The sequence below is a fragment of the Prosopis cineraria genome, unplaced genomic scaffold (assembly GCF_029017545.1).
Source record: "Prosopis cineraria cultivar Desert tree isolate PC_DT_omini unplaced genomic scaffold, ASM2901754v1 PC5, whole genome shotgun sequence".
NCBI lineage: Eukaryota > Viridiplantae > Streptophyta > Magnoliopsida > Fabales > Fabaceae > Prosopis > Prosopis cineraria.
This window is the reverse complement of record NW_026555336.1, coordinates 34868363-34881852: the sequence shown is the minus strand read 5'-3', so window position 1 is coordinate 34881852 and position 13490 is coordinate 34868363. Positions and strand designations below refer to the sequence as shown.

The 13490-nt window shown below is 31.2% G+C and overlaps 1 protein-coding gene across 1 annotated transcript; it reads left to right on the top strand.

Annotated features, from left to right (window-relative positions):
* Positions 1-10256: 10256 nt before the first annotated feature.
* LOC129311643 (glycosyltransferase family 92 protein RCOM_0530710-like) lies at positions 10257-12661 on the top strand. The gene has a single exon (XM_054954031.1). It carries the CDS (start codon positions 10427-10429, stop codon positions 12224-12226), a length of 1800 nt encoding a protein of 599 aa, XP_054810006.1. The 5' UTR covers positions 10257-10426; the 3' UTR covers positions 12227-12661.
* The last annotated feature ends 829 nt before the right edge of the window (positions 12662-13490 follow it).

Genomic DNA, 13490 nt, shown 5'->3' with positions numbered 1-13490 from the left:
GTAATTCAAATGAATCTCTTATTCTAAAATCCATTGATGTGTGTTCACTAATTTTTTACAAGTAAAGCATTTATTTAAGCATTTTTGTGGACAATCCACGTTGTGCTTCAAAAGTTAGGGGAAGTATGTTGAACGAGGTAAGGCTGAACAATGTGCTGAGAAATGCAACAAGGAAGCTGGCGGTGGATAAGTGGCCACTCGAGAGGATGTGGAAGGCATGTCAAGTGCAAAAATGAGGAACAACCTGAATGCGAGAAAAACTCTCACCAAGGTAGCAACTTCTCTAGCCATAGCAATAAGGCTAGGAGTAAGTGGAGGGAGACGGGACATGAAGGAGGAGGAAGGGGAACAATAAAAAATACCTGGATTTAACTTCATTTTTAATGGTCAGCGTTTCCAAATTTAATAGTGGGGTGACATTACACCTGATTTAAAAATTTCGGTATAGAATTACTCTAAATAAAAGGTAAAAGTATCCATTGTTTTCTTTAGAGAACTTCTGGTCATTTGTGCCCTTAACCCCTTTTAATTACATATATAATAATTTTTAATTAAAAAATAAAATCAAATTTAAAAATTAATTAAAACATTTATAATAAAATTATTTAATATTTTTTTTCATTTTAAGTTCATTTTCCTAATAAAAAATATTTTATTGAAAAGTATAATATAAAGAATCATATAAATATAAATATAAATTATTTTATCATAATAAATTGAAAATAAAATATAATATATGTGCATATTTAAATAATATATATTTAATATCTCATATAATGATTGTAGATGCATTATCGTTCAATTGTGAAGGAAGGAGGGCATAATACTTAGAAGGCAAGGAGGTCAAGTGTTTAAGAATTGACCTTTTTCTAAACATAATAAATATATGACATAGTAGTGGATAGGTAATGCAGCCCGAGGTGCATGAGCTGACGCACACATGACGAGTGACGAGGTACAAGGGCACGAGATGATAGATGATATAATATGAGCCAATGCACACATATTGGGAGATAAGGCATGTGGTGGTAGGGTAATGTGACATTTTGTGATTATTTTTAAATAAATATAAACATATTTAGTGAGGAAATTCGATCCCTTGCTAAACATTTGGTTGCCATTTTTAAATAAATATAAACATATTTGGCAAGAGATTTAGCGAGGAATTGATCGAGTGGTAAGTCATAATTTTTATATATTTTATCCCATTTTTTTCTTATATTTTAAGGATAATTTTGGACTAATTTGAGTTTATTAGATATTATTCAGATTATTAGCCAATTGTGAAGAATAATATATTTTTGGATTAATATTAAAAATTTTGGACTTAAATTGTGAAGATTTTATTTTCTTATTCTTAACATAATTTAATTTTGTCAATCTTTAATTAAGGTTAATTTGAATTAATGAACATTGTTTGAGTTTTTGGCCATTTCATGAGAAATTTTAATTGTTGGAAAAATTAATTTGAAGTATTTCTTGAGACATTGGATTTATTTTGAACATAACCTACACTAATAGATTCATTTTACTTTTAAGGTTACAGAAGTATAATTAATAAAATTCAATGGTAAGATTAATTTTTGGGTTTCAAAAGACATTCTATGGTTAAGGTTTTGGAAGATATTTTTTTAGGTTCATTAAGGATACAATGAACATTTTCAATCAAGGGAAATTAGAAAATTTTATGCTTTTCCTTTTTTATTGGCTCTTCTTAATTCAATGCTTGCAATTTTTTTTCCAAAACTTTCTAATCACTCCTGACATATCTCTCATATCTAATCACAATTAACTCCATAATCCGTGGTAATCAAGGGGCCTAACCCAAATTAGATTACTTAGGTTTATAATTGTAAAAATGAGATCTTAAGTTTTTATCATTCAAAATAAATCAAAATCATTAATAAAATTTTAATCAGAATAAAATAATGTTTTGAAAGTATGAGATATTTCATAAAAGTGAAAATGTTCAAAATTCGTTGAAAAACATCAAGTTCTAAAAAATAGAGCAATACATCGTGGTGTGTTGAATGTTATCAAATAGGTTCACTGTTGTCATTTGATAGCAAATTTAAGCAACTTTCGACATGTCCCATTTCTAATGAGATGATTAGGTGTTTATAGAAAGTTTTTTTTACAAACTAGCTAATTGTATAGATTTTGCTTTCAAATTAAGTCACACAAAAAAGTTAGACACTTAAACATATTTTCACATCTTTTCTCACATTTCACAAATCAATGGTGTCCAAAACACTACACAAGTGCCAAAAGTTATTTTTAACACCCAGACCATACTCAATGAACTTAAGGTTGCCTGTACAACACACCATATATACCCAATTCTAATCATAACAAATTTTTACTCCCTAATCCCTTAATACTAAAAATAAAAAGGGGGAGGTATTAGCATCGTGTTTTACAATAAATCTTCTATATCATTATTAAATTAACCTAACTAAACTTGTACTAGTATTTTGACCCTATCAACATTTATAATTTATTATAAGCAATATCCTAGGGCCCAAAATACATTTCAGGCATATGAACAAAATAAAGTGTAAGTGTAAACAAATATATTTTAATTAGCAATTTACTTATCCATTGCATAAAATAATTAAAGATAAAAGGCTATACAGTAGGAACTTTAGATTTCTAAGCCTTTGGAAGCTTTTCTCTTTCCACATCAGAGTTAGGTCTTAAAAAATATTGAAATAGAGGGGTGAGTCTAGTTACTCAATAATAAAATACTCCTATCCTATGCAGTTGTATATTAATTCAAATAAACACACATAAAAGTGAGTTGATTATTCAAAGATATTAATAACATATGATGCAAATTATATTTTCACAATTCAAAATATTCATGTTCCTCATCTCATTCCAAAGTGCATTGTCACAAACACTCAAACATGTGACGATAACTCAAGTCATCATTTTAATACATATTGCCACTATAATGACACAATTTTTATCGTGACTTGCCATAAACTTAACAACCATGAGACATGTCGGGTAAATACTTATGCATGATGAAACCATCTTTATATCTTTTGAATGAAATCGTGGGCTATAATATTAAACAAGGCTTTATCTATGTGTGACTGAATTATCCACGCTTACCAATTGTAAAGTGTGACCTAGCTAAAGATTACAACACTCACTCTCAGACCACAGCTTCCCCAACTCTCAAATCTCTAAGGTATTCTATACCCTAAACTAACCTCCTTGACAAACTGCTAAAGATAGTTAGGTTCTAATTTCTTGACAAACTATGGGACAGCCATAATATTATATAAATTTTATTTATTCCTCTTCCTAGACGAACTCTTGCTAATTAATCATACATGTAAGATACTCACTCATTTCATAATTTTATTATTTCAATGTCAACACGTTGGGTTTTATGATAATACGCTATCTAAGTGAGTATTATTATTATTTTCACAATCATCATTCATTTAAATTCTCAATTTTATAGCATGCTCCCATTTCTCGTTTAGCTATAACATAATACCCACATATTAATACAATCATGCTATCATCACATCCTATCTTATATACTTTTCATTCCAATATAACATTATAGTTTGAAATTCATTTCAAATTCACCTTTGCATCTGTGTTTAAATTAAAATAAATACATGATCACATTTTTCATAGCATGTTTACACATTCACAATCACAAATATACTTACAAATAAACACATTTCACTTTACAATGTAATTAATAAATAACTACCTAAGACAAGGTTCCCTCAGTTATTTTAAATCTTTGAGAAGTTAAAGGTTTATCCCTCAATATAGGCTTCCAAGCTTGCTTTTCCAAGCCAAAATGGTGCTCGAATGATTAATTTACAATTAATCAAGTTTGAATTCATTAATATTGTCAATTACAAACTTCCAACTCTCATTTTCTACTTCTAGAATACCTAAAACCCTTATTTCATATACTTGGGCTTATGCATTGGGTATATTAACTTTCTTTAGCTCCTAATAGCTTCATAAACTCTCATATTGTTATTAGTGGCTCAACAACCTTCCTGAATTTTAAATTTAATGCCCATTTTTAGACATTAATGACATTTACCAACTAACAACCTCTAAAACCATTAATAATAGGTTTAAATATTCTAAACAACTCCTATTATCTCTATTTGAGTCAATGGATTTGGAACCATAATCATATAGATTGAAAATTATCATCCCATCTCAAACCCTAAGTTTAATCCTCATTATAATGGGAGTGAAAGGCAAGAAAGGGGTTTAAGAACCTTACCTTGGGTGATTATAAGCCCTAAAATGTCCCCAAAGGTCTAAATCTTCGAGCCTTAATAGAGGATTGTCGCTTGCTCTTTGTTTTCTCTCTTTTTCTCCTTTTGATTTTTATTTGATCGCGATCTAGTTCATCAAAAAATTTGACCATACACCTTGTTCTTCGTTTGTCATCTGTGCGTCGTGGCAAATGTGCTGTGCATTTTAGCATGTGGCACAGAGATAATTCCTTCACGTTTTCTCACCCTTTCAACACATGGGTGGCTCAATTTCACTTCAAACTCATAAATATGGCTGAAATTATAACTAAAAATACTTATTAGACCTCTTTGGCCATAACTACATCAAATTACTTAATAATCATAATTAAACTCATCTAATTAGGGTTAAATTTTCCTAGGATGTTATAACTCTTCTAGCCATTGGATTATCTTCTCTTAACCATTTCTCAACATACACAGCTTCTGAAATTCATTTGGAAAATAGAGCTGCATCTCAAGTTCCCCATTCATCCACAACATCATTACACCTATTTTCCATCACTGACCTACATATTGTTATCCAAATAATCTCTCATAGCCACATCACTCACTGTTGTCATTTTCATCTTCTATTTCACTATCTAACTCTAGGATAACACTTCATCTTCTTCATTATTTTCCATTCTCCTCCCCACTCTCCTCTTGCTCTATCTTAACCTCTCAAAATAATTCTAATTCCATTCATGTATGGTCATAGTTGCTAAGGTGAAACGAGAAGGAAGAACATCTATGCGAACTTGAGATATCTTGGGAAACAACTTAGGATGAATATGGAAGAAAGTGAGAACCTAGTATCACAAGGCCATTACTCTCTCCCTAAAAAGCTAGTTTAGTGGGATGTGCAATGCACTAGCTTATACAGTTAGAATCCTTTTCAAGTCTCTCCAATGTGAGACATAACAGCTCCTTTGACCAATCTATGATGCCCCCGTCATGGGTGACTTACCAGAAAGGCTTATCGATTAGGCAAAATTAGGTCTAACTATTATACTACTTTATCAAAAGGCCATTACTCTCTCTCTAAAAACTAGCTTAATGGGTGTGCAGCATATTCTTTTATATAGCCAAGACTTTTTCCAAATCTCTCTGATATGGAACATAACACTAGGCTTCATACTTGAAGACCATAGAAGAGTGATTTTTCATTTATCTTTTTAATTTAAGAGATTAGAATTATTTAGTTTTAAGTGATTTTAAGTTGTAACACTTGAGTACAATCTAGTTCTAAATTGTAAATATTTTAAATCTTGGATTGGATTGATATTTGATTGAATTTGTATTGAATAAGTTGTTGGAATTTATGTTTATACCTTTGCTTTACTAATTAAATTAATTATTGAGTTCTCATTGTTGATTCAATTGTCATGGTGGCATGTTTGTTGCAAATTTGGATTGTTCCTTTTACCTTTTGATTATTCACTTGAGTTAATAATTTGTCTAATTATTCAATTAGATCGTTTAAACATATTTTTAGCTTTATTTTGAATTAAAATCCAATCATTTAAATTGATTTAATTGGTCTAATTTATAGTTGTAGCATTTAGTTCATTATGAGTTTTCTAGTGGATTAAGAATTTTCTTTACTTTAATTAGGTAATTGAATTTGTTACACTTTGTGCTTAAGAGTTTCCTTTAGTTTAAATAGGTTATTGAATTTAATTGAGTTCTCATTGTTAATTTGATTGTTATGGTGGCGTGTTTGTTGTAAATTTGAATTATTTCTTTTACTTTTTGATTGTTCACTTGAGTTAGTAATTTTTTTAATTGTTCAATTAAATAATTTAAACATATTTTTTTAGATTTATTTTGAGTTAAAAATTATTGGTTTAAATTGATTTAATTGGTCTAATTTATAGTTATAGCATTTGGTTCATTATGAATTCTCTATAGATTAAGTGTTAGACTTTGTACTTAAAGGTTTCCTTTAATTTAATTAGGTAATTAAATTTAATAATCTCACTCTCCTATCATTTTCCTTTAGTCTAACTTATTGAATTGGGCTAGAAAAGTTAATTCCATGTAAGTCAATAAGTTATCCCCTTTACTAGAATTAAATCAAACTTTTCTTAATGTCTTGTTTGTTAATTAACTTATTTAGTCTCTTAATTAATTTCTTTAGTAAGCACTTTAATTCTTGATAAACAAAACTCCTTAATCATAATTTAGGACTCATGCATTGCACAATAGCATTTAGTTATTGGACATAAACATTAGCATCCACTTGGGTAATGTTAGTTACATAAATTGTATTTTCTTATTTACATTTTGAGTTTAGAAGTGTAGCATTTAGTTTTAGAACATTTAGGCTTTAGTAATTAAATACATCGAACTAAGTTAAGATAATCCTCAAATTATTCCTTGAAAAGAATAACCTAAATTTGACGTATATTATATTAAATTAATATTAATTTAATTAAATATCGACATGACTAAGACATCATCAGTAATCCCTTACTTTAGCAAGCCTTTTCATTGCTGTGCATTTTGCGGGGAATATATCTCATCCGGCGAGACGTTCATCCCTTGCTAAATTGGATTTTGAAGTTATAGGTCTATTGCAAATATCATGTGTAACAAACTAACAATTTCTTAAGCTTTTATACACAAGCTTTTTAATTTTGTTGAATTCTCTATATCTATACATTCACGAGAAAAATCAATATAAAGAATATATTTAAAAAGATATATAAGGGGGGGGGGGAGATTGTAATCATACGTGAAACCTGTGTAATGGATAGTTACATTCATTGTATCACTTTTTCGAATCATTAACCAATTTGAAGTTTTTTGAATAAAAGGCCACAAAAATATCCATACAAAAAAATGATAAATCAAGTCATATTAGAGTATAAAAAATTCCTGCACCTATTAGGCAAAAAATTAAAAATCCTGATCTCCAAATTATCATGTAAAGATTAGTGTGCAAGCCAATATACGTATTTATTCACTTCTTTAATTTGAATTTGAGATGGGGTGGATTCTGTCCATAGAAAAGCTCTTCTAACATTGTTTTTTATTTACGAAGTTCAAATTCAAATATTACTTATTCATTAAAAAAAACTCTAAATACTAAAATAGTACTTGAAAGATATCAAATTTCTTATAATTTCACCCGTTCATCCTTCTCTCCTGAAGTATTTGACCGATGCCATCATCACTATTGACCTTTTGGGGCCAATAGTTCTGTGTTTTCCTAAGTTAACATGTCATTGAATTTTATGATTGACTTTTTTTAAAGGACAATTACTTATTAAAAATATTAGAATACAAATTCTTTTGCCTCAGCCCAGGGGAAAGAGTCACAAAACACAGTTGGATATTATTGCAAACTTTGAGATTGAATATTTGAATGAGCGTGAAATCTATTATTTTATATAGAGTACAAAAAATAACTCACATGATTTATGAACAATAAATTTTATTAACATTTTTTTATTATGTATAGGTATATAAATATATTTTCTTTTTTTTAATTATGAAACCAAGTGAAAATTTTATAAGTAATATAAATTATTTCGTGATATTGAAATTCAATAGATGTGTCAATTACATATATGTCTCACACTTTATATATATATATATATATATATCAAAGTCGGTACAAAACCATTGGATAAAGTCATTAAAAAAATTATTAAAAAAAGTCATTAAAAAAAATTGTTTCTTCAAAGTTTTGAAGCCAAGTTTGAACAAGCCAAACAGGCCATATACGATGCCCCAAGTCAGACTTGAATGATTGGGGAGGAAGAATTTGGATTTGCTTGCGTCATATGGTGCTCGGACTCTCAAATTAATTATAAATTTTTTGCGAGGGTTTATCCGTTTTTGCGTAATTTATATTATGTTGTGAACTTGGTTTTATTAGCAACATGTTATTCTTTGTCTGGGTAGTTTACATCATTTTGTATAATTACATATAATTTAATTTAAAAATTCTAAAAAATATTTTCATATAAATTTTCAAGTATTGTCTAACTCAATTGGATGGAGAACTGGAGATTTTATGCTCAAGTTATCATGATCCCTTCCATGTCCAGAACCGAACTCTTATTAGCATACATACATACATACATATATATATATATATATATATATACATATATGTATATATATGTATATATATTGTTTAAAAATTATATATAGTGTTCATTTTTTATATGTAAAGTTTGCATCTTACACGCTAGTTATTAGCCATAAATCACAATAATAGTAGTGGGAGCTGTTAAAGCATACTTATCAATATCAATATTATGCCCAAACGGCATTTGTAGTATTGCATAATTGTTTAGCTAAATGATTTGAGAGATGGAGGAGTGTAGAGTGGATACTATACTACACAACAAATCATGTAATTGTTAGTCAATACACACTTACTTGTATGTATTACTTTCTATAAAGTATTTTTAACTGAATCTCACCTTTAATAAAATAGTTATTTATTTTTAAACTAACTCTATTTTTTTATATTTATTTTTATAAACATCTTAAAACATATATAAATAATTCATTCAATAAGAGCACTTTAAAAAAAATAATAAATATGTCTTAAAAGATTATAAATATTTTATATTTTTTAATATTCAATCCTTAAAAAAATACTTTATATCTTTATATGAAGAGAGTATATTCTGTTTCATGTCATATCCTTTGGGAAAAAATAATTTCAGCAGGAAAACAATCAAATAAAAAGTTACGACAAAAATTCATGACATTTTGTTATCTGTCGTCATTTTTAATAAAAGAAAAAGAAAGTAGTTCTCTTAAAAGTGATCCATAAGATACACAATTGCTGTCGAAAGCGATACAGATCAATTCCCTAATGATCAGATGATAGATAGATTGGTTTGCTAATTTGATTAAAAAAAAGATTGTAATATAAGTTATTTTCAGAACTTATTATTTAATTTAATCTTTAATTAAAAAATCTAAAATGTTTTTTATTAATTGATATTTATGTTTAAAAAAATTAAAATTATTAATTTACTCTCAAATCTAATTGTTTACTCATACATAATGGTGCGGTGTCATAAATTCAGCCCAAAAAAAAATTGGTGTCAAAATTTACAGGTTGTGAAAAATGACTCATCGTATTTCATACTATTAAGAAAGAAACCCCCCCCCTTTTCTAGCTTTATAAAATACTGTCAACAAATTATCAATTCAAATGCTTCTCAAATGTCATCCACAATCCACATCGTGTACAAGTAAAATAATTTTTTGAAATAATTCTTGTTGATAGGATTAATTATTATCATTCTATTCACACAAGTTATTCCAAAAACAATTTCATATTTAAGATGCTAACATATACAAAATATTTCTAAATTTTAAAACAGTTACACAAGACACCATTCATCTTTAAAAGTTTAAAATTAATACCTCAATTTTTTATCTTTTTTTTTTCTACATGTGGATAAAATTTTTATAAAATTATTATTAACTTTCATTAGATGACATATAAGACTTCTATATGTATTTTTTTTAATATGATATGATAACTTTTATTAATAAGATAATTAAAAAATACCAGCATATGGTTAAAAAAATATTAAAAAGATTAATTTTAAACTTTTAAAAGTGAAGAAATTATATGCTATTGCATTAAAATTTAAAAAAGTTTTATAGATTTAATTTATTTAATATGTTTACAATTTCATTCCACACTAGAATGGGAAAAACCAGGAAGTCCTCCACGATTTATCATCCATCACACACAAAATCTTTGCATGATTGTGCTTCCTTTCCTTTTTCTGCATAATATATTATGGTTTTGTTGTTGTTGTTTTGTTTTTGTTTTTTTCGTTTAATTATCTGTTTGCAGTAAACACTAAATAGTGCAAAATAGAAGGAGAAGAAAGTGTCGCGTGTATACGACGACGAAAAGAAATGAAGAATGAGCCCGTCGATGGGATTCCGTATGCCAATTTATGTCACTTTTGACGGCTCAACCATAATCCCTTTCACTTCCACTCATTCCACAGAATCTCTATTTCCTTCTTCCTTCTTCACTTCACCTTTTAATTTCCTTATTTAATGCTTTTTTTGAGTTTTCCCCCAACCCCATCACCTTCTTCTCTTCTTCTACAACTTGCAGAAAACTCGGTAAAGAAAAAATGGAGGCGTTGGAGGCACGCCGGAAGAGGAAGCGTATGGTGAGGTCATTGTGGAGTAATTTTTATATTTTATCTACAAGATCACTTTTCTTCTGCTTCTTCTTCTTCTTCTTCCTCTTCTTCTTCTCCATATCCTCCGATCATCGCTTCTCCTTTCGCTTTCGTCCCTCCCTCTCTTCTTCCTCCTTCTCCCTTCTTTATAACTCCGCAAGTCACTCCATTGTTCATTCTTTGACTTTCAACCAAACTTTTCTCCGCCTTCCCTTCACGCTCCAACACCGCATACTCTTCCCCGATCACCTACTTCTCGTCGTTACCGGCGGCGAAATTCCCCGGAGCAGCGAACTCGAGTGTGTTTACCACAAGCTCGGGAATCTTTCCGAGCAAGATAACAACCCTGTTCTGGGTGTTCTTTCTCAACCAGTAATTTCGACGGAGCGGTACACCGAGTTAAAGTTTATCGTCCGGTGCCCGATTCCTCCGACCAACTATTCGGCCGCCGCCGTTTGTTTGCGACGGCGCGGCGTCGAGTTTGGTGATAAGCACCGAAGTTGGGAGTTGCCGACGAAACTGACGACTCATTCTTGGAATAATTTAGCTTACGAGGCGTATTTAGATGGAGACACCGTCGTTGTTTTCGTTAAGGGACTCAATCTCCGACCCCACCAGATATCCGACCCGACCCAATTCCGATGCCATTTCGGGTTCAAGAATCTGGACAAACCCGGCGGATTCATCTTCAAAACGAAGGCGATCTCCGCCGCACAAGAAGTGATCCGGTGTTCGTTACCACGGAGCATCGCGTACAACGCGAATAAAGCTCAGGGCTTTCGGGTCACCGTGAGCCGCTCTCTTCAAAACCGAAGACGTCCGATCAATAATCTCATGCCATCAGTGGCCACAATTGAGAACAGAGTGATGAAGACGACAACGATGACGAAGAAGAAGAAGCACGAGCTGTGTGTCTGTACTATGGTGTGGAACCAAGCCTCTGCTCTGAAGGAGTGGATCATGTATCATTCATGGCTGGGAGTAGAACGATGGTTCATCTACGACAATAACAGCGACGACGACATCGAAAACGTAATCGACGATCTCAACCTCGAAGGCTATAACGTTAGCAGGATGATCTGGCCATGGATTAAGACCCAAGAAGCCGGCTTTTCCCACTGCGCGTTAAGATCAAAGCAAGAATGCAACTGGGTCGGCTTCTTCGACGTTGACGAGTTCTTCTTCCTCAAAAACAGAGGCCACCAGAACGCACTCAAATCACTGATCTCCAACTTCTCGTCGTCGTCGGAACTCGCAGAGATAAGAACAGCATGTCATAACTTCGGACCTTCTGAATTAACATCGCTTCCTAAACGAGGAGTGACTACAGAATACACGTGTCGAATGAAGAACTCAGAGAGGCACAAATCCATTGTTAAACCAGAAATGCTGGACACGAGTCTATTGAACGTGGTTCACCATTTTCAGCTGCAGGAAGGAATATGGTCGGTGCAGGTGAAGGAAGGAGAGGGAGTAATAAACCATTACAAGTATCAAGTTTGGGAGAGATTCAAAGATAAGTTTTTGAGGAGAGTGGCGACGTATGTGGTGGATTGGCACGAGGACAAGAACAAGAGGTCCAAGGACAGAGCACCTGGACTAGGAACACAGGCCGTAGAACCACCTAATTGGAGATTCAGGTTTTGTGAGGTCTGGGACACTGGTCTGAAGGACTTTGTTCTCTCTCATTTTGCTGACCATCAATCTGGGATCCTTCCATGGGAAAAATCCACTCAAGAAGTACAGTAACCATACCTTGAACTTGGATCTTCTGAAATTAAAGCGTGATTTACTGGACACAGGTTTTGTGTGTCTCTTCAAATTTGCTCTGAAGTTGATGAGTTGACCTCCACACTGCCTCCAGGAATTGCTGAAGTTTTACATTTCCCCCCTCTCTCCCTAGAATTGATTTATTGCTTTCTGGGGCCTTTCAATGAAAACATTTTATTTTTATACTCTTATTTTATCTGACAAATATGTTTAACAGGGGAAACGTAGTTGGAGGGCTCACATACTTGTATATCCTTTAACAATGTGAATGTAACTCCCCTGTTCTTGCCCCTTTTGTTTTTTTATTTTATGGCCTCGCGTGATGCTGCATGTTAAACAGCATATCATTTGATTCAGTGGCTCATATGATTGTGTGTGTGTGTGTGTGTTTGGATATTTTAATTGTGACAAGAAGTGGACTAGTGTATCCTAATCAATAGATGGTCACATTTAATATTCAATCATATCTTAAATATAATTGCCTTAAAAGAAGATTGAAACATGTTATTGAAAGATTTTAACAAGACAAAGATAAGTTGCGAAAAGAAAATATATTTGAGTAATAAAAAATAAAAGTGGGTGTGTATCTCATTTATATAATAAGATTTGTTTTTCTTCTTTTCTTTTAGTTAAATCTGAATAACATATTTAAACAAGCTTTCATAACCCATTAATCCTACTAATACAAGTGGAGTCACTCCAAGTTAAGTACTTAATATTCAATAAAATCTATCAAAGAAGTACAAAACTGCTAAAAATGTAATGCATCACTAGGAAGAATCCATCATGGAATTACAAAATAAGAGAAATAAGCATAAATGGGCTCTTCATTTTCTTACTAATCAAAACTCAAGTTCTTTAAAAATATATCTCAGAAGTTATTGAAAGATAACTTGGTCTTGGGGCTTTTGGAGCAATCCTCTAAAAATACATGACAAAATTAATGGCACGTTCGGGTTTAAGTTGGCACAAGGAGCTGCTCTATTCCAAGTTGTATGAAAGGATTTGCTATTGAATATGGTGAATGTTTGAAAATTAACATGGCGTGGTTGCTGCAAATAATTCAAATTTGAAATAATACTTCATTTGTTCCTAAGTACAAGTCCTAATTTTCACGTTCTTTTTGTCTCTAAATATAAGTCCTGATACAAATTTTCATGTTCAGGTAGGAAAAAAAAAAATACAAAATTTCAAGTATAATTAATGCTACTTGTTTCCAGAAAGATCTCTCCTCAAGGTAATT